The following is a 26,845-nucleotide window of genomic DNA, read 5'->3' on the forward strand; positions in this document are numbered from 1 at the left end:
TCTGAAGCATAGAAGGAGGAAGGAGCTTCAGAACAACCGAAGACCAGTCGGAGTGCAAGAAAATCAAGGAAAGTGTAAAGCAAGACGAGGGCTAAAAATAAAGAAAAAGGAAACACTAACAGACAAATGGGACAAAGGAAATATAAGAGAGACGAAGGGGTTCTTTACAAGTTCCGCAATGTGTGAAAAATCTGGAGGTAATTGTGTAACCACCATTTCTTTGGGCGGTTACAGAATTGCCACTTTTTTTCCTGCACCGTCGAACTACAAGTTTGACCTTAAAGTGCAGAACTTTCCTTCAGCATCGTGCTGGATGTAATGCTGCCACTTCAAGGCCAAATGTAGGTGGAATTAGCGTAGCGTAATGACTGCTCACACTAATTCCACCAAATTCTTCCTGGAGTCCAATGGATTCCAAAAATGGGGATGAACACCGCCCTACCACCACTTGTAATCCTGTGGCAAACCCACAGGACCAAGTGGCGTTAAAGATAAAGGAGTTTGGCGGTAATTCAGCAGACATAATGCCGAATTACAAACAAACTCGTAACGAGGTCCAAAATGCAGAAAAGAAACTGAAAGAAAAGACGAAAAAAAAAAAACAAATTCAGAGGTTCCAGAAAAAGAAAAAAAGAAAAGGCAGAAAGTGGAACAAATTCAGAGGTTCCAGAAAAAGAAGAAAAGAAAAGGCAGAAAGTGGAACAAATTCAGAGGTTCCAGAAAAAGAAGAAAAGAAAAGGCAGAAAGTGGAACAAATTCAGAAGTTCCAGAAAAAGAAGAAAAGAAAAGGCAGAAAGTGGAACAAATTCAGAGGTCAAAGCATGCAGCGAAAAGGAAGAAGAAGTAAAAAGTTAAACAACAAACTACAGATAAATTTGCAAAAAGTACATTGGTAGAAAAAGAGGGGCGGAAAAAGAAATAAAGTAGAAAATTGAAGGGATAAGTGTAGATAACAGTTGGAAACCAGGAATACCACCAAGGATGGCAGAGTTCAGGGGGCGAGGTGGCACTGATAGATGGAATTAAAAAAACCAAAGATATAAATTCAGTGATACTCCATGTCATATTAGAGTTCTGTGTCCTTATAAGGGCACTCAGCCTGAAACCGCCTGCCTCTAAATGGTCACATAATGCCTCAGGGGCATGAAATATCCTTGTAGTATGCATTGTTTAGTACTGTACCCGTACATCATATTATATCATATTATATTAGGCTCAAGGGCTTTTCCTTGGAAAACCTTTCTTCCCTTTTGAAGTAGAAGTTCCGGTTGGAATGAGCGGCCTTTCAGTTTGTGACAGAGCTGCAGCCAAACTGCGGGCAGAGCTTTCAGGAAATGTTTTGTTCAGTCCATAATTCCCCTGTCAGCCTCATTACACCGAGGTTGAGTAAACTGTTGGAAATGGGCTTTAGAGGCCTCCGGTATCAAAGGAGGGGCTGACCTGAAAGAGAAACAGGCCTAATGCAGGGATTCCCAGCTCGAGGAAGCGAGCGTAGGACAGAGCAGGGAGGGCTTGTTTGTACAGACTTCTCTAATAGCCAGCAAAGTTCAGCATCAATACTACATTTCCGGTTATCACGGCCAAGCGCACACACATGGCACCAGCTCCCAGCAGAGGCAGACTATATGCCCACCTGCGGAGAAGTCTCTGCCTTATCTGTGTTCCAAGAAGAGCAGATCATAACATTGGGTCTGTTTTAAATAGATCCAAAATATGTCATAGCGGGTCATTTTAGGTTGGGTGGTAATTGACTGGAGAGGAGTGTGGCCGTTAACGGTCAAATTTTGGTGGACTTCCCTATACTTAACCTCATTATAAATTTGGCGATGCAAGAAAAAAGTGGCAGCAATTCTGTTATCGCCACTTTAGCGGGATTACCAACTGGTAATGCTGCCGATTTTTTTAGGAAAAGTGGAGGATTTACCTCCAACTACAATTTCCTCAAAAAATCAGAGGAATTACCACTCAGTAATTTCACCAGTGGTAATTCTGCCAAAAACGTGGCCTGGGGACTAACACCACCTCACCACCACTTGTAATCCCATGGTAAACCCACTGGACCAAGTGGCGGTAGCAGTAAATGCATTGGGCGGTATTCCCATGCCCAACTTGTAATGAGGCCCGGTGTACTTAAGGAGTGGAATTCCGGGTCCTACACTCCTGACCAAAAACAATCTGTAATGTTGTGCGACACGTGCGCACGGCATTAATATGAATCGCAATGGATTCTGCTTGTTATCCGGTGTAAACAAGAGAACACTCTATGCAAACTGAGTTGCAGGCGTATTTGCAGTGCAAAACTGGTGAAAGAAGCCCCAGCAGACCTTCCACCCCATCCTAAAGCTGTGTGCTGGATGTCATTGAAAATTGCACGATTGTAATTTACTGGCAGAGGGCTTTCATCCACCAGTAAATTATGATTCGCCCACACAACCGTCAGCTTCCAAATGACCCCCTCGGTGGTGGAAAACGTGCCACTGAAAGAGTTCCTGCTTCAAGTCAGGCTTTGCTAAACAGGGGGACTATGCTTAGCAAGCACTGTGCCCGTTACTCGGCCGTACGCGGCTGAGGATATCCTGAGGAAAGAGGAAACCTGTGGTCTCAGGAAGGAACCATTGATGATCAGGTTTTGTGGGCAGGCTTAAGAGTAAAGCACCTTTTCTGGAAGTGTTGGTGAGCAACACGGAAAGGAAATGAGCAGTAAAACCTTTAATAAAAAAAACATAAACATGCTCTGGATCATCAAATTTAAATAGAAAAGTCACTTTTTGTTCAAACCTAAACCCTACAAAATATAAACAAAATAGTTTGGAGACTTTCAAAATGTGAAACGTATGTATGGTTTGCTCTGGGTTCAAGTTAGTCCAAACATATTCAGTTAGTTCAAGGGCTATGATGATGAAGGTGTACTGCAACTATTGCAGGCATTGCATGTCCTCTCTGCCGGGTTGTCAGCTCAGCTGCCTAGTGACTAGGGGCACAGTACTTGGAACGGTGCTGCATCATCCACGAGACTCTGTATTGTGATTGTGAAAACTCTGCCCTCATTAGTCCAACGCGTGCCTGGGCTGGTGAGCAGAAATGTAACATCTAACTGGTACCATTCAGAAAGCTCTTTCCATGTCTCGTACCAAAGGGTGGACTGGGAAGCCAAAGAGGCCCTGGAAATAATTTTCAACATCGCCCCATATTACACATTATCACCAAGCCCAAACCTTTCTCTAGGAGAAAATGTAGAAATCAGACACACAAAGGAGGCCCAGGGTGCAGATGCCTACCAGGAAATCTCCAGAGTTCCCTATAGGCCAGCCCAGCCCTGCTCGTACCTTTCACAGTTTTACCAAATGCTAGCTTTGCACATTGTCCTGTTCTATCTAGCGCTTCCAAGCAGTCTGTTGCACTTTGGTAATGTACAAAACCTCAAAATATATAAGTCAGTAGGACCTCAAATTAAGATGTAACAAGAACTCATGGTCCAAGGATATCCTGTAAGAAGTTAATGTCTGTGGGGGGAGGAGTTAGGTCAGAACATGCTCTTTCAGACCAGGAAACAGCACTACAAAATCATACCAATGCCAGTTGAGCGCTATACAAAATGCCTTTTGATACAGAGATGTGGAAGAAGGGGGTAGGGGAAAGAGGAAGGTTCAGGATGGTCGAGAAGACAATGGCAGCAGATGGGCCAATGAAGCCGGCAGTGGGGAGTTCTACCTTGGGCACAGTTGGACAACTGTACTGCCAGGCTCCTCTTGCCATGATATGTGAAAACGCTGTTCCCGAACTGCTAGTATGGATTTGCCTAGGCAGAAAAGTGACTTTTCTGAAAGCATTGGTAGAAGAGATATAAGAACAAACAGCCTTAAAGTAAAGGATAACAAATTTAATTGGAAAAAGAAGGGTACAGGGAATCCCCCTGCTTCACAAACAAAAAGAAAATGACAGCCATTTCAAGAAGCACCAGCATTCGGGCACCTAATGTTGGGTGAATCTCTTCCTGGAAGGGCTCTAGGGGCCTTGGCAAGCCACCATGTACCTCCAATGTCCTCAATGGGATTGCCTACCTAAAACAACAGATTTCACCTGTCTTGGAGACTCAGTCGGTGCAGTGATTTTCAGGTTCTGCCTCTTGGTTGGTCATGCCCCTCTTCGAAAGGATATTAGTCCAATATGTCGCCACAATTGTGTCGACATTACTGATACTCTGCATTTGTGCAGAACAAAAATCCCAACCCGCCATTACACCGACTAAGGGGAGCAGAGTTTGCAGTGGGGTCAGGGGTTGCAGGGGCTTCCATTAGATGGAGAGCGAGGGACAAGAAAGTTTCTTTTGAAAACGTAACAAAAAAAAGGACCCTGTGATGCCAGCTCCGACCCAGGTAAGCAGGATGGGGAGGGGCAGGCAGGTTGCAGCTGCGGGCCAAAGTGATCTATGTGATCACTGCGCCGAGCCGTAATGGAACAATCTTGTCTATCCTCAATTTAGGCCCCGGGCATTTGAAGAGTGCCTGTCTCCTATGTGAAGCACTGGCCCCTATGCAGTAATGTAAGTGTCTAAAGAAGGGTCACTATGGAGTTATAAAGATAGGAAAGAGATTATAGATTTGGGTTTTTCAAGTGAAAAAGCATTGGCAAAGCCAATAAGTCTGGCGTTGTAAATGTTGACATCTTGTCTCCTCTGCGTCTTCCTCTTGACCATCACTACTTAATTGGCAAAAATATTTTCACTAATAGCACCTTATAATTGTACCATTTTTACATATGCAGAACGTTTGTGAAAGCGCAGTATGATGTCAATAAACTAAAACAAAAATATCAATGTAATGTAAATCAAAAGTGGAGAACACTTCAATGTGAAATAAAAGATACTTTTAAAATCATTATTCACAAATCTCTCCCCAATTTAGAATGTACACAGTGCCACATGTTCATACAAAATGGCCAGCGCTATAGGAAAGAATTCACTAGGATTCACTCATCCGGCCTTACGGTGCAGCTAATTGGGACTAGGGCACATCTCTAATATATACCTTCAATAGCTCTGACCGACAGCTAAAGCTCTCTCTAAACAGACCTAAACATTGTAAAAGGGAGAGGGTCATTATCAAGACAGGTGCTTTTTTGATCGGTCCCGTGCCGAATGCAGATTCTGCAGCCGCACACCCTCCTAATGCCCATTCACCACTTAGAAAAACACTCTGTATATCAGATATGCATTGTTCTACCTGAGCAAACCATTTCCAGAGGAATTAAAAAGAAAAGACAATAAAATGAATATGTACATAAACACGGGTGGCTCTACACGCCTTGCTATAATGGCTAAGGTGACGGTGGCAGGGTGTACGTAGCAGCGGGGGAGCTCTAGTCTTGGAAGTCTCAGTCAGTGATTGTGGAATTCAGTGCTTGCAGAACCCAAGAAAGCAGCAGGTTCAATCATGTAAAGACACTAGATGGGAAATTGAGGTGAATGCTACTGGCGGCGTGGGCTGTGTCTCCACGTATGAAGATGAAGAGTGAAACATGGAGCAGGTTTACAAGGACAAGAGGCATCCTGGGGAGAAGCCAAGGAACCTCTGGTAATGCTACCCAGGTCCAGCTATCTTGTGTGTTAATGGAAAGTAAGGGCCTACTGGCTCTTGGATCCCACTACATCCAGAGGCTGCAAGCGCAATAGCAGCCGTAGTGGTTACACGAGGGCATGGAGATCAATGCAGACGTGAGACATCGCGAGGGAAGATGGGTTTTGCCAAATTCACGGAATGCTGTAGCGCCTAGGCCACTTGCTCCCTGATTAAGGCAGTACGTTCGGGAATCCATCTTTAGAGAGAGAAATAGAACCGAGAACCAAAGATTGTTCCTCCTGGCACTGAGAGAGTGATAATCCATTATCAGGGAACTGAACACCTCTGCGGTAAACAGTCAGAGTGCACCCATTGGAATCAAGCAGTCAGAAAAACCTTGTGGTTGAACATCTTAACCCCCTGTTACGATTGCAACAAGCTGAATGATTTCCTGACAGTAGGTACTGAGAAGCTATATGGCTGGTCATATTTGCTGCCGCCTTATTACTGTTCAGGGTGGATCTTGTCTGAACTCACCTGGCTGAAGAGAAGAGAAGCAGTCAGTGGGTGGATGTCGAGCTTCACAGATATCTGTTGCATTTATAATACTAAGCAAATCATTAGGATGGTCATCTGTAAGGATGGGTCCTTGACCACTGTATGTTGGCTGTTATCCATGACTCCCTTTATATGAAAGTAAGGCCAGAAACATTGAGACCCTGGGCTGCCAATAACAGAGCAGTACACTCGAGGTCGGACTTACCTTTGAACATTGGATATCAAAAACACCAAAATAGGACCAAACCTCAAAAATGAAATTCAGTCCCAGGATAACTGACCATTAAAAAAACATATCTGAATCATGCAAAAATGTAGTGGAGTTGGAGGAGGGTGGTTAGCAGGTCAACAAACAACCATCTGAAATGTCATTCAGAAACAGGGCACAAGGCAAAGAGATTGCGCAGCTGCAGTCTAAATCCCACTTCAGCCTAGAAAAATGTGAAGATCTGGAAAACAGCTCTAGGTGAGGGTTCCGTTTAAGGTTCTGGAAGACTATTTTGACATTTGTGTAAGAACTCTGCACAGCAATTTATTAGTCACATTTCCAGACCACATACAAATAGATCGTGTCTACCAAATGGACACGCCCCCTTCCTTTCCACTCCACACCCACGCAGATCAGGCATAGGTGACACTTGTGTCCAGCGGGAGGGGTGAGGGAAGAGTTTTGATATCTGGCATCTTTAATTGGCTTTGGAAGCAGCAAAAATAAACAAGGGGAAAAGCGCATCTGAAAATAGAAGAAGTCATCACGAACACGTCAGGAAACAGCTAGAGATCACCTGGAAAGTGACTATTACGCAGTCATATCTTTTGTGCCAGTATCCCATTTTGTTCAAACTTAATTATTGTGCAATATTTAGAGTCGTAAAGTGTTACTTTCTTCTTCTGTTTATTGAGTGGCAGTGAGGGAAACCATTTTGTTTTCATTTACTTTCTTGGTTTAAACTTAGGGTCTCGTTTTTTCCAGTCCAGCCCAGATTCTTAAATTGGAGCTGTTTGCTCTTTGGGAGAACAATTCTTACTCCAGGTGTGGCTCTGTCCCTTGTGATGGGGGCTGTGGGAGTGTGGTTATTCTACCTTGTTCATGCTTACTTGTCTACTTTGAGATTTTCATGAACATAAAATTGTCAGTACAAACATGAGTGACGTTATTTGGGACCTTTACAAAATATGTAGTTGCCAGTTAAAAAGTTAGGTAAGTTATTTTGTACTATTTAACTAATAACAATTCCAAAGTAATATGTTGGATTTTTAACTAAATAACTTTTTCAACATTTTTTGCATTTTTAAAACATGTGTACATTGTAATTAAATTAATGCTAAAAGGTTCATTAGGAGGTTTTATAATGGTTACAATCTTCATCATAAAGTTGAAAAAACGCGTGTGTGTTTCTGATCAAATTTGTGACTTTTGCTTGAAAAAATATTTCTACGATGGAAAAAATGTTTGGATCATTAACTAAACATTGAAAGGCATATAGTCTTCTTTTAAATACAACATTACCACCAGTGTAAAAACAGTTATGGAACAAAATTGCACTATATACATTTGCATACAATGATTTTCTGAAAATGTGTGAGCTCGCAAACATTACAAAGTTTGGGGGGTTCTTTCCACTTTCAGTGAATTAGTGAAGGTGCAGATCCATAATTATGCACATTGTTACTCCTGGCCCACTCTACAATCTATGTAAAATTTGAGGAGTGCAATCTCCTACTCCTTCAGTGGCCAGTGTTCCACCTGTTATTCACGTAATAACTAAAGAGGTGGGTGGCAGAAGTTATGTTGTCGATGGTGGAACCAGAAGATCGAAGTTCTCATCGCAGCTTCCAACTTCACAAAACTGTGAAATACATACGGGGTAAATTCAGATTCCCTTTGTGCCTCAATTCCCCTTTGTGTAGAAATCTTCAGCAGTTAGAAACAAACAGGATGTCGTTATTGAGTGCTATATTAGTATTTTAAGGTTAACATAACTTCCGGAGCTATAATCCTGATTTGAAGGCCTTCATACTTAGGTCATATATTTTTTAAATCCCAGGAGTGTGTACGTCTTATTTTTGTGTCTCCCTCCTCCCCAGGCCTGAGTGCTGCTTTAGCTCCTTCAGGAGGTTGGACGCGAAGGCTGCCACAGAGAAATTCCAGCAGGACCTGGGATTCCGATTGCTGAACTGCGGCCGGACTGATCTAATAAGCCAAGCTGAAGAGGTGCTGGGAGCTGATGGGGTGAATACCATGGATGACCAGGTAGGCCAGGAAGACACTTTCCCTCTTTCCATCTGGACGCAATGTTATAGAGATATCTGGAAGATATATTGACGTACACAGAGTCTATTGATATAAGATGCGTGCATGTTGTTATTGGAGGCGTGTTCGGAATAGGAAATCTTGCTCTTGTACTAGTGTAGCGTTCAAACCAGTGACGCAGATCTGTCTTTGTAACCCTTTGATTTCCCCAAATGGGTCAAAGATTCTCCAGACCAGCAGTAATGTGGAAACTCTGGGGCTCATTTTCTATGGGCCTGTAATTCGATGACCGGGACCGTTACGTGTCGACTGATACATAGGTGGGGCCCCGCCGCCGTATTTTCATCATGTTATGTTATGTTACTTTGCATTTATATAGCGCCTTATGTACCATTGGTATGGTCTCAAGGTGCTGGTAAATTGAACGCCCTCGGGAACCGAAGTTCAGGTCAGTAGAGAGAGTAGAGAGAGTCAAAAGGTGCGTGTGAGCACCGGCTATGTGTGCAGCTGGGGTGGCAATCGTGTGATAGCTGCTTCTTAGCTGTAGGTGTGGAGGCTTAGAGGTCAAAAGTATGTGTTCGTTCTGGTAGGTTGTTATCCAGACCGATTTGGCTGCGTCAGGCCTGAGGAGAAACACCCAGGCTGGAGGGTGTGTAGCCAGCCGTGTTTAGTTAGGGTGATGGGGAGTATCAGGCAAATGATGGTATGAGAACAGCTATACCGAATGGTGTCATAGTATCGCTGTGTTCTATTTGAGTGGTGGTGTAAAGAAGAGAGTAAGCATGGAGATGTAAATATGGTGGTTTACCTTAGGTGCTAGAGACCGAGCCCACTCCAATAGTTCCATGTACTCCATCCGTTCCATGTACTCCGACTGTTCCATGCATTACGACCGTGACAAGCACCCAAAAAGCGTTCCTTTCAATGGTCTTCCAAACGTTCAATGCCCTCAAACCATTCCATGTAAGTCACGCCATTCAATGCATTCCAATCCGTTCCATGCACTCAAATCTGTTTCATGCACTCCAGTCCGTTCCATGCATTCCAGTCCGTTCCATGCACTCGCGACTGTTCCGTGCACTCGCATCACGTTCCATGCATGCCACTTCTTTCCAAGCACTCCAATCCGTTCCAAGCACTTCAACCATTTTATGCACTCCAACCATTTTATGCACTGCTCCTTTAATTCGTTGTACCCCACGTTATCCTTTCTCCATGCATCATCCATCCACATACGTCATCTTCACATGTTCCGTCCACTTAACTGGTTGCACCCATTTCACATGTTCTATCCACTTCACCCGTTTCACCCACTTCACCCGTTCATCCACCTACTTCATCCGTTCTACCATTTAACCCATTTCATTGTCACGGCAGAGGGCAAAAGGTGGCGTACAAGCATGTACATCACCTTTTACCCTCACCTTTTGCTCTCCACCGTGCAAATGAAGTAAATGCTGCCTGCCATGTACCCATGGCCTGCAGCATTTACAATGGATCCCCAGGGAGTCCGCCTGCTTTTTGCTGGAGCATAAATCCGGCAGACTTCATGAAAATGCATGCCAGTGCAAATGTTGTAGAGGAAGGGAGCGGCAGAAACACAAGCTGCATTCCGCGCCAGCCCCCCCCCCCCTGCCATACAAATTAATGAAAATGAGACGCGACATTAATGCATGGCGTAAAAGCCTTGCATTTACATTATGGCTCATGAAATATGATCCCCTCTGATTCAATGAGTGAGATTTCCACAGCACATTCCACAAAATGAATTGTCTTTTGACGCTGTTCATTGACTACACCCTAACAGAAACACTACTGGGAGATGAAGTGGTCGTTTACAGCAAAGATGTCTTAAGGATTGTGCAACTTCTGTAGTATTTGCAGGCATCAGTACACTAAACCCCAAAGCACCTGTCTTGATGGTGAGCAAAGTTAAACTTAACGATAGGGAGGATGTTTTAGGAGTCTGATAGTAAACTTGTACCCAATTTTATAACTCCTTATTCGCAGGCACAGCTAAGTAAGAGCCAATCCCCACCAACATTAGTGTTTGCTGCAATTGTAAGAATTGTAAAATGTATTCTGTCTTTGACAGGAAATGTGTATGTTTTGCATCTATTATGATCATGTTATGAAGGACGGGATTCTATCTGTGAGGGTGTAAAAGCCATAGCTTTTTGATTTTTAAAGAAATCTAAGGATCCAGGTAAGTCTGATTCTTAAAGGGAGGCCTGCTAATCAGACCCCCCCTTCATAATAAAAGATTCAAACGTCACAAGTGCATTCCTGATAGCTACGTTCCAACAGGCAGCAGTGACTTTAAATGGCACCTCTGATTCAACACCTAATAAATGTGTATCATAGTCATCCTTGTGGCACATTCAAATGTAAATATAAGCCATGCCTGTTTATGGCATGGTGGCTACTGGAATGACATACTTAAACAGCAGACATCATTTGAAAGCCATATTGATGTCAGCCTGGTGAGCAGTGCTCCAGTCATGGCACGGTTGATGTGTGGTGTCTTGAATGGTCTCATGGCGGTCAATGGTGAATTGTTGACCTCAGCTCTCATATTAACTCTAATACACTGTGTCTCCCTTTAGGGCATGACACCGCTCATGTACGCGTGTGCAGCTGGAGACGAGGCCATGGTCCAGATGCTGATTGATGCAGGAGCCAACTTAGACATTGCGGTAAGTATGATTGGCTGGCCCCCAAACAATGGCCCATTCCAGTAGTTGAGCACAGTGCTCCTGTCTAGTTCACTTGCTAACATCAGATCCGGGTCTAGAATGAGGTGAAGCATCTAGCATCAAGCAGTTTAAAGGATGTCCCATGAGACATGAGTTGCCATTTTTAATACAGGGGGGCAGATCTCCAACCCATCTTGAATCACGTCAGTTTAGCAGTACATCCGGGAGGCAAAAGAAGAAATGGTCATGGAGTCTGACCTATTCTGGCATCCATTTCAAGTGAGACAGCGGAGTAGGGGTGGAGGCCCATTACAGTGAATCTTTGCTACTGCACCCCAGTTTGGATATGTTATGTTAATGGTTCCTTTGAAGCACAAACGCCTGCCAACACCATGGCTTTCTGACTCTGGAAGAGCAACAGCAACAGGAGCTAGACAAGCCTTCTAGGCATAGGTCGTAGGAGAGTGGAACAGAAGAGCTATTATGACTTTCCTGAAATTACAAGCGGCCTGTAGCTATTCTGTGTAGTATTAGTGGAGGACTTCAGATGCAATTGTTCTCACTTCAAAACCTTTTACACCCATTAATTTCATAATCACCAATTGCGCCTGATGTTACACCAGCGCTATGTTCTCAATTTTGAACCACTCAATCGTAAATTTCGCAATTGAGGATTTCAAATCCACTAATGTAACAATAGCTAATTTTAAATGGTTAATTTAAGTCAATAGTTTCACAAAACCTTATTTTACAGTCACAAATTTCACAATTGTTAATTCAAAATAATTAATGTCATGATCTATTACTTCAGAATAGCTCATTCTGATATCACTCATTTCACAATTGTTAAGTCACTAGTTTAGCTAGCAAATTGCCCAAACACTTATCACTAATTTGACAAACCCCAATTTCACAATTTCTCATTTCTCTTTACTAATTTCAGAATTGCCATTTTTACAACTGCTAGACAGCCTTTAGTTTTCACAATAACACATTTGCAGGCACTTACTCCACAATTGCTACTTTTACAATAACTATTTTTTTCAAATGTTATGTTACAATTATTTATTTCAGCTTTTCTAATTACATAGTCACTTGTTTCATTTTCACCAGTTGCACACTAGCTAATTTCACAATCACCAATTCATCTGAAATCATGCCGCTTGTAGTGTCTAAATCTGTATCTCAGAGCAGCACAAAAGAAGTGGGCGGGGCTTGTAGTGTGTGCATTCATTCAACATTACAAATGTGATCGTTTTGAGGAGCGACTGAGCTTAGTTCACCTGGTCGGTGATAGTTGGATAGGCCTGGAACATCTTTCCAACCAACTGGGAACGTGTGCAGTCCAAGGGTTCGCTTGTAAATATACACACAGCAGCATGTGCTTTTAAGATGTCGATTACTATGTAATAGAAACAACATTTTATTCTGTCCCCAGGTGCCTGGTGTCTCTCCCAAATACCCCTCTGTACACCCCGACAGTCGGCACTGGACGGCTCTGACGTTCGCTGTGTTACACGGTCATATATCTGTGGTACAGGTAAGTGCGCAACCAGGAGCATACACAATGTGTACACACACGCACACACGTGATATCGCGCGCACACAGACTAATAGTCAGATGTAAAAAGACATACATACGCATTTATCGAATTAAACATACACATCCACTCTCATCATCCGTACACGCCACAAACCAAAAAAGCACTGACTATACTGTAAAATTCCTATTTCGGGAAAAGACACATACATAACCCATCGAAAAAACATATGACTGTAAACACACACATCACCAAAGACACGTCACTCTAAAGCTTCACAAAAAAACAAGACCCATTCACACACACATACCAAACAATACCCAGGCACAAGCACACACACACCAAAGGTTATTTCCTCTTAAAGACTAATTACATGCCGGGCATCACCAAAGTTTACAATTACCTGCTGTTGGGTGCCCAGCATGCAATTTTCAACATTCAAAAGGCGGAGGGGAGTACTGAAGAGTAACACAGGGCGTATTCCCACTGGCTCTTCAGTTTCCCTTTGCGACTTGTACAACGAAATACACACCACCTGCAATTTGCAGTTTTCAGGAAGCTTTCATTATTTGGATTCCTGAGGAATCTGCCTGCTATTTTAAACTGTGCTTTATTTGTAAGAAATTGAGTGCCGCGGCTCAAATATTTTCTAGCACGCTTCTGACCCTGCCGGCGGGCAGATCCCCACCACCCACTGCTGCTACCCACAGTGTCGACCCGTTTGGGGTTAAACTACAGCTCGCACCTGCTCATTGGGGTCGATGGATGCCCTGGCTATCATTGCTTCATAATCAATCTGCGTCCGAGACAATAAGGCCGGGGGCTGAGTCCTGGCAACCACCCCCACAAATTAAGCACTGTTAAATCGAGGAGGATTCCCTAGGAATCAGTTCGTTTTACAGCTGCATAAAAATCTCTCGTGCAGGTGTTAAACGAAGTGCGCTGACAAGGAGGGGGACACACAGCCGGGCTCTTAACTCCTCTCTGGGGCCCTCCTCCACCCTCTCAGTGCTTGAAAATGGGACAGAGAGGGAAATGGAGGTGTAAAATAGCCATGCCTTGCTTTTATGCCTCCATCACCGCATTTAAAATGAGGCTGCCATGTTTTATTCTTGGACACCCTGTTTCTATAGATGTATGCACACTCCTGACATGCACATTCTAACGCTCTTCCGTCTCACTCCTGTCCCTATGTTTCTTGTGCCCGCTGCAGCTGCTACTGGACGCAGGTGCACACGTTGAAGGCTCTGCTGTCAACAGTGGAGAAGACAACTATGCAGAGACCCCACTCCAGCTGGCATCAGCAGCAGGTGAGCACTTCAGGCAGTACTGTCAGCAGGAGGAGCACTCATAGCAGAGGCCGGGCATATCATCTGTGCTCCACATGGACCCAATAGATGCTCTAGCCAGAGGGTGCAACGCTCAATGCTAGTGGCCGAACACACAATCCGTGCTCCATGCAGACCATTCTGCCGGAAGAGCACTCCGTGGTAGAGATTGAGAATGCAATCTGTGCTCCGCAAGGAGCCAATAGACACTCTAGTCAGAGGGTGGAACGCTCAATGCTACTGGTTGAGCAAACAATCCGTGCTCCATGCAGACCGTTCTGCTGGAAGAGCACTCCGTGGGAGAGATTGAGCATGCAATCTGTGCTCTGCAAGGAGCCAATAGACACTCTAGTCAGAGGGTGGAACGCTCAATGCTACTGGTTGAGCAAACAATCCGTGCTCCATGCAGACCGTTCTGCTGGAAGAGCACTCCGTGGGAGAGATTGAGCATGCAATCTGTGCTCTGCAAGGAGCCAATAGACACTCTAGTCAGAGGGTGGAACTCTCAATGCTAGTGGCCGGGCACACAATCCGTGCTCCGTGCAGACCGTTTTGCTTTGGAAGAGCACTCTGTGGCAGAGCTTGAGCATGCAATTCGTGCACCACATGGACCACATAAAGTAGGCCCTTTAGTGGGTGGAGCGCTGACTACCATAGGCCGAGCAGGTCATCTATGCTCCATATAGATGATTTAATGGCAGGAGGCCTTAAATCCTGGGATTCATGACTAGACCGTGTCCTTCTGCAAGGTGCACTGCCGGAATATGAGACCAGCACCGGGACAGTGGCATGATCTAGTGGAAATTAACCTGTGGTGTCTGGTCTTAATCACATATGCTTGCATTTCCTATGCTCTTCATGTATAGTTTGTGTTTCATCCTTTGGCTCCCTGCACCTGAAGACCAAAATACAATATTAGATATTTGTGCAAGTAAGTGGACCTCAAAGTTTGCCAGCTGAAACAACTTGATTGTGTTTAGAATATTCCCACACTCACCTCTACCTGTCAGGAGGCGTTCCATTGGCACAGGATTGCATTTGTATGTTTTGCTGAACAGTAATTGACCATTTAGACTGGCTCTTAACCGCCCATCCTCCTTCTCTATCCAATGCTACTATCAATGACATAGATGTTGTTTGCCCCTTTTAAATCCCAATACACTGCTCTCTTGACTAACAGTTCAGGTCATAACACGCTTTATGCGACATAGGTCGTCAGCTGTAGCGCATGGACGAGTATGCTCGTCCTTTTTGCATAGACTTGCATAATAGCCTGGCAGTTTAGGGGTTAAAAAATTGAAAAAACAGTAAAACTCACAGATCCATCAATGAACAAAGAAAAAGCAAAGCAAGTTGAAGCATAAAAAACATAAGCATGAATGCAAAATAATAACCCATAACAATACCACTAGTAAACCCTTGGATCACACAGATCCAGGGAAAACATGCCAATGGCAATTCAAGCATTACCAATATGCACCAAATGGCCAAATGCAGGTGCCGATATTCAGGCAGTAATCCATGGAATCTGATGCTTCCTTATCCACCAAGCACGGTGGATACATTTAGCAGTAAAGTAAACGATGTTAAGGTCGTCATTCGCCCAACAAAAGGCATTGCTTCATGGAAACGTGGGGAGGAGGTAATGGGCTCTCAGAATTCGGTAGCCATTGCAAAGCAGCAAGAAATGAATACGTTTGGCACTGGAATTGCAGACCGTGCAAATGATAGTGTCTTGATTGCCCAGCTACTGATACATTTCTGCACCATACTGGCATCTGTGGCACACAATGAGTGCTGCAAAGTATGTGATTCTTGTGGCTAAATACAACGGTTAAGAAGGGTCTATGAATTGTGCAAATGCTTGCTTGCTTCTCAGGCAGTTAGACAGGTTGGCCTTGATGGCTGTTTAAACCTTAAGAGCATGTGAAGAACAGCCAGTAAAAAGGTACAGACAAAGGTTAAGTGCTGTCGAATGGCGCTATGACCTCATATACTAGCATGAATGAAATCTTGAAGCAAGAATGTCCAAAAACAATTTCTAGATAGGTGTCTCCAATGTGCTTTAATCTCAAACTGTATGTGAGACAGCGGACACATGTTTTGACCTTCGCAGCCGTTTTCAAGGCAACTTGTTCAGATAAGTCAAAAAGGTCTCCTTAATGGTCTTCATGTGGTGTGTGATCTATTGTATAATGGCTTAGGTGCCTCACTCCTAATATAGACTCTGTTGTGAGTCAGCAGATTGCTGCATTCCGTTCCTTAAATTCCATGCCAGAATTCTGGCTAGTGCAAGCTTCCCCTTGGCGTGGTGCACAGATAGATACTCCGTATCCTCTCAAAGGAGTATTGTCCTCTCAATTATAATTTGGGTTCCGATACCCTGGTGTCAAGTCCTTAGGGTTAATCCTGCGTGGTTTGTGTCATCTCCGCACCTCACCTAAAAAGGCACAGCCACCCACAAAGAACATGCCAGGGTATTCGTGCCTGATTGACGTGGTCGTTTTTAATCACTAACCACCTTGGCTCGTACCATTGGCATGTTCTTTGCGGGTGGCTGTACGTTTCCCCTGGTTGTTCCATCGGGTGCACGTTGTAAACCAGCACTGATGGGAAAGGGAATCTGGTGTGTGACTCTTTGTGCACAGCTGCTCTGGACAAGAGTCCGCTATCGTTCCTCGCTCTCATTGGTGGAGCCAGCTCGGGACAAGTAGCTGCTGCCGCCATATAACTTTGTTCACAGCTGACTAGTAAGAAAGGGCATGGTGGGTCTTATGTTGCGTAATCAGCTGCTCAATATGATGGTCCTCAAGTGAGTTCTCTTGAGCAATGTATGCACTACACACAGTGGTGGAAAATACTCTGCTGTTCTGGCAGCAGTCACATTACAGATGTCCACCTGTCCCTGCCTTCAGGTTCCCTTCTTCTCCTGGGCAAGTATTTAGAATGTGACTGCCTAGGCATCGGCTCATCGAGTCAATACGATGTTGTGGGTTTCGGGTGTACAGTGCGTCTTTCAAGAGATGCTCACTAATCCACCCACCCTCCCATGCTAGCCAGTTGCATGGTATTTAAAGGTCCAAGAAGGTCCACGAGGAGAGTTTTTGTCGCCTTATCTCCAAAAATAAGCTAAATTACCCCAAGAGTTGTAGTGGCTTGCCAACTACTGTCCATATCACTTCCCTTGCAGTTAAGTGCCCAATGGGATTGCAATTGAGACCATCAATTTTAGGTCAGCGCTCGTCTCCTTTTTTCTCTCCTAGCCACGGGTAGATTGGTTTCAGGTCCTACTCTTGCTAGTCTCCCTCTTTCTCTCCTAGCCACTGCTAGATGAGTTTCAGGTTCTACTCTTGCTAGTCTGCTTCTTTCTCTCCTAGCCACTGCTAGATGGGGTTCAGGTTCTACTCTTGCTAGTCTCCCTCTTTCTCTCCTAGCCACTGCTAGATGAGTTTCAGGTTCTACTCTTGCTAGTCTGCTTCTTTCTCTCCTAGCCACTGCTAGATGGGGTTCAGGTTCTACTCTTGCTAGTCTCCCTCTTTCTCTCCTAGCCACTACTAGATGAGTTTCAGGTTCTACTCTTGCTAGTCTGCTTCTTTCTCTCCTAGCCACTGCTAGATGGGGTTCAGGTTCTACTCTTGCTAGTCTCCCTCTTTCTCTCCCAGCCACGGCTAGATGGGTTTCGGTTCTATTATTGCTAGTCTCCCTCTTTCTCTCCTAGCCACTGTTAGATGGGTTTCAGGTTCTACTCTTGCAGTCTCCCTCTTTCTCTCCTAGCCACGGCTAGATGGGTTTCAGGTTCTATTCGTGCTAGTCTCCCTCTTCCTCTCCTAGCCACTGCTAGATGGGTTTCAGGTTCTACTCTTGGCAGTCTCCCTCTTTCTCTCCTAGCCACTGCTAGATGGGTTTCAGGTTCTATTCGTGCTAGTCTCCCTCTTCCTCTCCTAGCCACTGCTAGATGGGTTTCAGGTTCTACTCTTGGCAGTCTGCTTCTTTCGAGATCATGGTTAGGCCTTGTGTGCAACAGTAGGGTGGCACTACCTTCATGTAAGCCTACATGCACGGGGCACGCATCACATAGTCGAGCAGAAGCAGGCTCACCCCTAGCCGCAGGATGCTACGGCTATGTCCTGTACAAGAACACACAGAGGGTTTGTCAAAGTTTTCTTTAAAACAGTTCTGGTAGATGTGATCATTCACATTTTTAAATAAAGTTTTTGAAAGCATCGATGAAGTGATATTAGCAAAGGAAGAAGCGGAGAAATTTGGAGCAGTTGACCTTGGGAGGACATTACTGGCTTAGTTTTCAACTATTTTGATTGATAGAGGTAACCGTTTGGGGATTCTGTGCAAAGTGCGACTGGCACGACAAGGGAATTTGCTAGATGTAGGCAAGTGCATTCATTTTAATAGTATTCCTTGTTTTTTTTTTCTTTTTTAACTTAATTTAATGTGGTCCATTTTAGTCAGAGGATCAGATTTTTTTTTCTTTTTTTATATTGATTTTCGCATTTATGTCTGTGTATGTACTGGAATTCGCCAATGTGAGGTTGATGTAACATAATGTTAGAAGTAACGTGTGTACTGATTTAAAAAAAAAAAATAATGAAAATAATAAATAAATAACATTTTGGCCCTTGCTTGCTGCGTTCTCGGGAGATCACAGCGCTTGGATGTCACATTGTTTTCTTCTACCCTGCCCCTTTGTCTTGCAGGCAATTATGAGCTGGTCAGTCTGATCCTGAGCCGAGGGGCCGACCCCCTGCTGAGCATGCTGGAGGCTAATGGCATGTCCTCCTCGCTGCACGAAGACATGAACTGCTTCAGCCACTCCGCAGCACACGGGCACAGGTGACCCATTGCCGGGGCTCTTATCCTTGGCTTTCTGTATGTTACGTCCTCCCTGAAACGTATCCACCTATTAACAATTAGATTGTGAACTTGGCAATTCTCTTCCAGGAATGAAGGGGACACTGATATCGGAGGGTGGGGTTAGCATAAGGGAAAGCCTGGTGGCGTTTTTACTGACACAACCCAACCCCAATTTGCCCTAGTTCTGACTGCTGTAGGCCTCGCGCCCCTTATAAAAATGTATACTAGTACCAATTTATGACTATTTTACAGTTTCACTCGAAATTAGTTCGTACACATCTCAATCTGTAAAGAGGACTTGGAAGAAATGTTCATGTTTGTTGCTGGTATTGCTTTTACTCAAGGGAGTACCCAAGCCCCTACCCCCAGAAGCCTACCAATAGGGATTTGAACAGCAGAGAGTGGTCCTAAAACATTATTTGTGTTTAAATTGTTATCTAATAAAGGCAAAAGGAAGAGGTTATACCTCGCTTGGAGTGAACGGGTCCTTCATCAATGTTTTTGATTAATAGTATTTGACCGGGGAGCAGAGGCGTTGCTAGGGGGGTCTGAGGAGGCTATAGTCCCTGAACTTTTGGTTGTAGCCCCGTTAGAATCTTATGAGCTACAACCGAAAGGCTAGCTAGCCCCCAGTCCTGACAGTTCTGACATCATCGTAGCCCCTGGTCTTTTCCAGACCTAGCAACACCCCTGCCTGGGAGGGGGTCTCACATTGCTCACTATGACTACGGTAATTTAAAGGTAAACTGTGGGCATGTCAAGATGGCCACTCATGCGCAGGGTCGGACTGGGCCATAAAGGTGTCTCGGGCACCAATCAAAAAGTGGTGCACAGTTGCAAATGGCTATTCATTCCTTTTGTGACATTGTTTGAATAGTACCGAAGGTGGAGTTTTCTGATAAAGTGTGATGCAAATTTTACATTTTAAATACTATTTATTCAGCAACACTGGTCAAAGCTACTAGCGACAGAGTGAATTAACTCATCAAACTGGGCCAAAAAAGTGGCCCGCTTTGACCTACAAAACTGGCCCACACTACTAGCATTTTGTGTTTTTGATTCGGCCATGGGCCTATTGCCCTGTAGGCCAGACCGGGCCTGCGCCTGAACCCGTCTGGCAGATAAACTAAGGGTTTCTGCGGGATAGGCTTTCATTTTGAAGACCGCAGGAGGTGAACTGGATAACTCTGGGATAGCATGGTTATGGGGTCCGATGCCATCAACAACCCCCACTCTATGGGATAGCATGGCTATGGGGTCCCATGTCATCAACAACCCCCACTCAGAAAAGCTGTTGGGAGTAGATTAGGACATTACTGAATAGTTGGACCTTATTCTTGTTGACGTCTGCGCACCTGACTTGTTCTTTGTAACTAACTACCTCCCCTAACCACCCCCCAGACACCCGAGTGCTTAACTAGCGCCTCGATGCCAGAGGGTTTTGTGCACGTTACAAATGCTGGAGGGCACAACAAAAGTATGTGCGGACCTTTAACCCCGCTAAGGCACATAGAATGAGGAGAGGTCAGTAGAGCAGAGTGCCTCTACTACCAAATGAATGTTCAGCGTCTTTGCTGTAAAATATCTTTCATTTTTTTGGGCTTATCGTGGGAGGGATTTATAGCACTCACCCACCTTCCGAAGGACACATAGCACATTACAGAGGAGGCGAATTCAGGGAAGCCTGATTACAAAGTATGTAATATGTAACATACAATATGTAATTACAGTTATCGTCACTCTTAAGTAACTAGTGCCCAGTTGCCTCCGGGTAAGGTGCGCTTACAAATGGCAAAATAAATAAATAAATGTTTGATTAAAAGATAAGAAAAAATATTTTGCTAGAATGAACAGCTCAAAAGGAATATGATATGATATGATAGGTTATTTATAACCCGCTTAATACCCAGAGGTTTCTAAGCTCGGACCCGGGGATCAAACCTGTGATGCTCTGCGTCGTCTTGCTTCTAAGGCGAGCACGTTACCCCTGACCTATCCTCCGGAGACAATACTTGAGGCCAGTATGAAAATTCAGTGTGATGAATGCAAAAGCTTAAGGCAATGCTTATTAACAAGTTGGATTGCAAATATATTTAAAACAGCAGATGAGTGACTGAACTTTGAAGCTAAGGTATGATATTGTAGACAGAGTGGTCCAGCATCAAGTGGGTGCTGATTAGAAAGTCTCTGTTAGGTATCCAACTGAAAGGTAATGAACATTAAAAGGAAAGGAATTGTGAAATCGAAGTGGTCCTGCAACAGGTCAAGCCAAACTCTGCACATTCAAATGTTTTCGATGCTTAATGTAAAATTGACATTGGTCCGAGCCCGGTTCAGGGAGACTAATTGTGTTAAAGGGATATGAGCCTGGCTGAGGGGGATCTGGGGTGAACCATGTGAGTCATCCAGAAAAATAATATCCTACAAACTTTGTATAGAAGGGATCTGAGCCCGGCTGAGGGGCATCCGGGGTGAATAGTGAATCACCTAAATAGAAAGGAACGTGTTATTTGGTTAAATCAGGCCCACGAAGTGAAGAGACTTTTGGAGCAAGGAGACTTGTGCGTTGAAGGCCAAGTTGCTATTTCTTGAACTGTATCCTCGTGCAAAAGAAAGCAGAGATTGTGCTAGGCTCGAGTGAACTGCCTTGTCCCGTGCTGAAAACATGGGGAAGGGAGGCCAACGGCCTGGAAATCCCTACATATCATTTTGAATACTTTTTTCTTTTTCATAACCTTGTTTCCCACACTATTTATGTTTAGAGATAAGTATTGGCAATAGTTTGATTTAGTATAGCCCTTTCATTTTGACAAGACACGACTAGGACTGCGTTATTATTATTTGATGGTCATAGCTTGATCCCATCTGTAGGTTTAGGATTCAATAGGCATTTATCATATCCTTATTTGAAGTTCAATAAACACTCTTGAACTGTGGTCACTTGCGTCTCTTATTGGTGATGCCATGCCTTCCTTACAGCTGGGATGGGGTGGTGGCATCTTTCATGGCTGTGTGCTAGCTAGGAGCGTGGCAGGTGAGCGGCATGCAGATCATTAGGGGTGTTGTTTGAAAGCTACATAAAGGGCATCTGAAATCTGCCGCTGCAAAAAGGAAAGGACCAGAAAACAAGCATTCTCTGCATAGGCTCCAAGACTATGGAACCTCCTCCCCGTCAGCATCAGTCTGACTCCCACGCTCCGACAATTCAGAAAATAACTCAAGGCACACCTTTTCAAGGAGTCTTAACCATGAAGATGGCTGAGACGTAAGTGGTGGGAGTTGCAGGCCAGGATGGAACTTTGATAGCATGCTCTCTGGGTGCAGTGGATGTGGGCCTAGATAAAGTGCACTCTTGCAGTACACGCAGCAGGACTGAAACATTTTGGGGGAGAAGAGCGAGGTTTTTAATTCTTTTCTGAATCCCAGGTGGTCCGAGATGGGGTAAATATGCAACCTGGATGCAAACCTTTGTACATGTTTTCTGTGACTCCTTTCATTTTTCTAGAATAGTTTATGCAGTATGGATCGCATATGGTTATCCTGTAGATTGTATCTCTATGTTCCTCTTTGAAACGTATAGTACTTTGTTAAAAACCAGGATTGCTTTCTCTAGTGCTCCGTCAGACATTTGGGACTAGATTTGCACTCTACTAAATGCTTTTATCAAATAAATATGATATTTCTTGAAACATTGAGGATGATCAGGATCTGCAACCTTTGGCTCTCCAGATGTTTTGGACTATGTGTCTTGGGGGGGGGGGGGGGGTGGGTGTGTGTGTTTGTGCGTGCGTGCGTGCGTGCGTGTGTGTGTGCACGCGCGCATTCGGTGGGGGGAAAGTAGCTGGCCTCTGTACACTACTGCACAAATAGTAATGCAAACAAGTTTTTGGCAGGAAAGTTCAGTCAACTATTAAGCACTGCCGAACGAGTGATGCAAGCGTCTGCAAGGCATAAGGAAGGATATCGGCACACCCTGTTTCGCTGGGACTCTACGGTTGGTGAAACAAACGTCCGGTTCGGTACTCTGTCATTATTTCCATCTAGGCAGGGACGGTGATATCACAGGACTAGACGAGCAGGCTTTCCTAGCTCCAGAGCAAGCTTATACCGAATTCAAAAATGAAAGCATCAAAGTCACCGTTAGAGAAGATTATCCCTTTTGCTGCTTTGGCCTCACTTTGCGAGACCCCACCCATCCCCCTCCAGTATTTTCGCTGACTCCTCAAGTGCCTGGATTCTTTTTAATGTTTAAGTGAGTATGAAGAAAAGACTACTGCTTTGCAGGATTACACGGATGAGTAGTGGCTGAAGCTCCTGCTGAGTCCCACACTACTACTAAACCAGCAGTGATCCCAATCATAAAGGTGAAAGAGACACAGCCCCAGAGGTATACCTTCTTCACTGTTTAGGGCCGTGCCGGCTGTGGGCAGGCTATACTGTTCATGAGGGGCGTGAGCTTGCATAGAAGCAATACAAACAATAGTCTTGGGATATCAAAAGAAAAGAATGCCGAACCAAGGTTCTGTAAAAATGGGATTGTTCATTAAACTAACAACAATGTACAGAACTAACACAAACACTACTGGCCAACCCCTGTCAGGGCAAACACAAAGAAGGCATCATTTAAGAATAATGGGGCACTATTACCCTGTAGACATGGGCTCTAGGGCAAAGATTTTAGATGCAAAATGTCATGAAGATTTCTTTAAAAGGGTATGGAACGGGGACTGAGGTCTCCAGGTTTTTTTTACAGCTTATCAGATGGACAAAGCCCATTTCTTGTCTTTGGGGTTTAACGCCATTGAGCTAGGATTTCCAGGCACTTTACTGCAGTTGATCTGGTGTAAAGATGATAAAGACATGCCTTTTCAATCGGAAGTTGGTATCAAGACGGTATGAGGTGCAGGAACCAAATGGATTGAGTCAATGGGCCTCATTACGAGGTAGGAGGTAGCCATGGTGCTATAAGCACCATGGCTACCCCCTTACCGCATTCCGGGTCCCGGTTCCCGAAATAGGGACTTACCGGGTCATTCCAACCTTGGAGGACCCGGTAAATCCCAATTCCAGGAACCATTCCCCATTCCCATTTGAGCCCCCATAGGGCTCAATGGGAATGGGGATGGAGCTAATAACGTTACCCCAATTTGTGGTACCGTTATTAGCTCTGAAGTCCCTTAACAAGGTCCCTTCCATAACGCCTGGTAAAACCAGCGTTAAGGAAGGGACCCGCTAAGGGACCTCGGAATAGGGTGGTAAGGGATTACCAGCACCGGTGTCCTTACCGGTGCCGGTAATCCCTTACCACCTACCTCGTAATGAGGCCCAATATCTTCCAATGGGTCGAGTCGGCAGTCGACTTCCAGCAGATCAAATCACACTTGAGTTGGGTCACAATGATGCTTCTGTTGGATTGAATCAGCAGTGGAGCAACGTCGAGTTGGTTGTACACAGAGTGTAGCCAGCTATCAGGTCGAGGCCGTCTGCTTCAATGGGTTGAATCAGTGCCTGGATAGCTTGAAGCAGATTGAAGTACTTGGAGTGCCAAAAACATAATTGCAGGTCCTGTAGCGGCTTGAAGTGAGTTGAGCTGGCTCATAAAGTGTCTCTAGGCAAAGAAAACAGGCTTTGGGCTGCTTCTTGAGCTTTACAGTCATTGGCAGACCCAGTCCAGGGTTGCTGGGGCAAGATGAGCTCATTCCTCTGCCTGTCCCAGCCTGGAAGGTTTGTAGAGAGCACTTCAGAGTTGTGTCACCTCCATTGGCAGGGCCTTGGGTACCAGTGTCTCAGTAGCAGTGGGCCTTGTCCAGCCAGCTGGAATGCTAAATAGGCCCTTTGCATGGTTAGAGAAAAGAGCTTTGCTGTTGCTTGGAGCTCTGTGTCTTTAAGTCAGTAGTAGAGGGCTTTGGAGCACACTGTTCCCTCAACAGTGCTCCAGGTGACTCCTTTTTCAAGAGTGTTATAGAAAGAATTTGACTAAAGGGAGTTTCCCCCTTACATAAGCAAAATGCTGCAGTGGATTGCTCTTCAGTAGGCGTCTTGCTAAAGGTCCGATCCTGGTTGCTGTATCAAGTGTCCTTTGCCTGCTGACGTCACCCCCAGAGTACATTATCTACACGCCGTGGGGAGGAGGAACAGCAACTTTAGAAGTCCTCGCAAAATCCAAGATGGTGAGAGGCCTTTGTGCACTGAACCTCTTATCTGAGCTACCACAAATCTACTCTTCCGCTGTCAGCTTACATCAGAAGGTCATAACAATCTGCACCCTGGTGCGAGGTGGCCATTGTAATGACAGGACTTTCTGAAGCACCGGCTCCAGGGGCCCTCCCAGGGAGTGTTCCTGTTCCCTGGAGGAAGGTAACAGCAAAGAACATGGTTGCATTCTGCTTTTTGACATGGAGCATTATGAAGGTGGTGTCGGATCAGCAGATATCATTTTCAGAAACAGAATTACCCATATAGTTTTATAATTACATTTTTTTTAAAGGCTCCCGCTTCCCCATCCTCTCCAGATGGCAATCTGTCACAGTAAGGATCTTTTCAAACCTTGCTTACTACAATAACTCATTTTCAAATGTGCTGTCCTAGTAGCGCCTATGACTACCAGGAAAGGGGTACCCTCTTCTTCCATCTTTCTTTTCTATGTCTAAGTTACAAAACCCAGAATTTTTATTTAGTGCAGACTGGCGGCTGAGGTTTGCTATTTATTTGGTGACACCTTTTCTCTTCCATCAAATTCTCAAACAGTCTTTTGTCTTTTTTCAGTGACCAAAAAGGCCACTTGGTCTTATAAACCCTGCAAACTGAACTACCCCCTTTGTTGGTTGCCTTCCTCAATTGTTTCAGTGGGAATGACCATTCAATTTCAAGGGCTCTGGACAGAGACCACAAAGGAGCCGCTGCATGAATTGAATCCAGATTGGGTTTTATAATGCCTTGATCCACATCCCTATGTATGTGCCTGAGTGAATAGAGTTTGACTGTCCATCCCTGATTGAATCATTCTCAGAACTACTGTAGGTGATTGGAGGGCTGAGGTATACCCCAGCCCTTTGGATATGTATATCTATGGGGACCCCAAGATTTAATCAACCACTGATACTGAGGCAGCTGAGAGACACAAGAACAGTGCTGAGAACTTTGCTGTGAGCTTTAATGCTACCATCCTCTTATCCTGAAGGCAAAGCTCTCTCTCGCCTCGACCAGAGGAAATCTCTTGTAGACAACTCCCCTTGAACGCGTGGACACAGTCATTGACCTTCCATCATAGGTTTCTGGTAATTCGTTTGAGCTCCTAGCAGCCATCCTGTGTGCAGGCCATTCTGTACTTGGAAATCCAGGTGACATGCATGCTGCTCACCAGTGCTGGAAATGGAAAGCATGTAATAGTAATGTATGTGAATAAGTCCTATGTAAAGTTCTTTAGATTAAAGCGCTATATAAAAAACAGATTATTATTATTTACTGGGGGAACCCAGTTATCCTTGGAGGGGCAGAGCCGTGGGGAGAAGAGGGTGGGCTGAGGGGCGTGGCTTCACACTAGGTCACACAGTAAAGTATCTCTTCATAGAACCCAATCCTGATGATTTGCATAAAAGCAAAGAACATTATGGGAACATAAGAATGTCTACGATTTTAAATTTGAAACCTGTCTTGAAGTGATTCAGTAAGAAAACCTTTTGAGCGAATACATTGAAGTTGGGCTCTGCAGTTTTGATTGGTCACACTACTCACCCTAAGAAAAGAAATTCTGTATATTGCAGGACGTATATACCAATTTGGACAGCTGCAACAAACATTAAAGATTTGACTGTTTCTGTATTCAGTTTCCCTTGCAGAGTCTACTGAAAGTGTTAAACCGTAGGACAGATACCAGCAACCAGGAAACTTGTCCACTGGCTCCCCATCAAGAAACGCATCATGTTCAAAACCCTCGCCCTCACCCACAAATGTCTTCATGACACCACTCCCTTTAACCATTCACAACGTATTTCCAAATCCTCATCTGACAGACCCACAAGAACCGCCTACATGAATAGGA

The 26,845-nt window shown here is 44.6% G+C and overlaps 1 protein-coding gene and 1 long non-coding RNA gene across 4 annotated transcripts in view; one reads left to right on the forward strand and one right to left on the reverse strand.

Annotated features, from left to right (window-relative positions):
* The window catches only part of ABTB2 (ankyrin repeat and BTB domain containing 2), a 608,178-nt gene that overhangs the window by 508,744 nt on the left and 72,589 nt on the right, over window positions 1-26,845 (forward strand). The window contains exons 5-9 of the mRNA XM_069623381.1: window positions 8,205-8,370; window positions 10,977-11,066; window positions 12,505-12,606; window positions 13,821-13,917; window positions 18,648-18,783. Of these exons, the coding sequence (XP_069479482.1) occupies window positions 8,205-8,370; window positions 10,977-11,066; window positions 12,505-12,606; window positions 13,821-13,917; window positions 18,648-18,783 (591 nt within the window). The remainder of the gene's footprint in view (window positions 1-8,204; window positions 8,371-10,976; window positions 11,067-12,504; window positions 12,607-13,820; window positions 13,918-18,647; window positions 18,784-26,845) is intronic.
* Window positions 1-26,845, reverse strand: part of LOC138503562 (uncharacterized) — a 156,813-nt gene that overhangs the window by 67,576 nt on the left and 62,392 nt on the right. The window lies entirely within an intron of this gene.

This window comes from Ambystoma mexicanum, chromosome 11 (genome assembly GCF_040938575.1).
Source record: "Ambystoma mexicanum isolate Mex_15411 chromosome 11, UKY_AmexF1_1, whole genome shotgun sequence".
In the NCBI taxonomy this organism is placed as follows: domain Eukaryota; kingdom Metazoa; phylum Chordata; class Amphibia; order Caudata; family Ambystomatidae; genus Ambystoma; species Ambystoma mexicanum.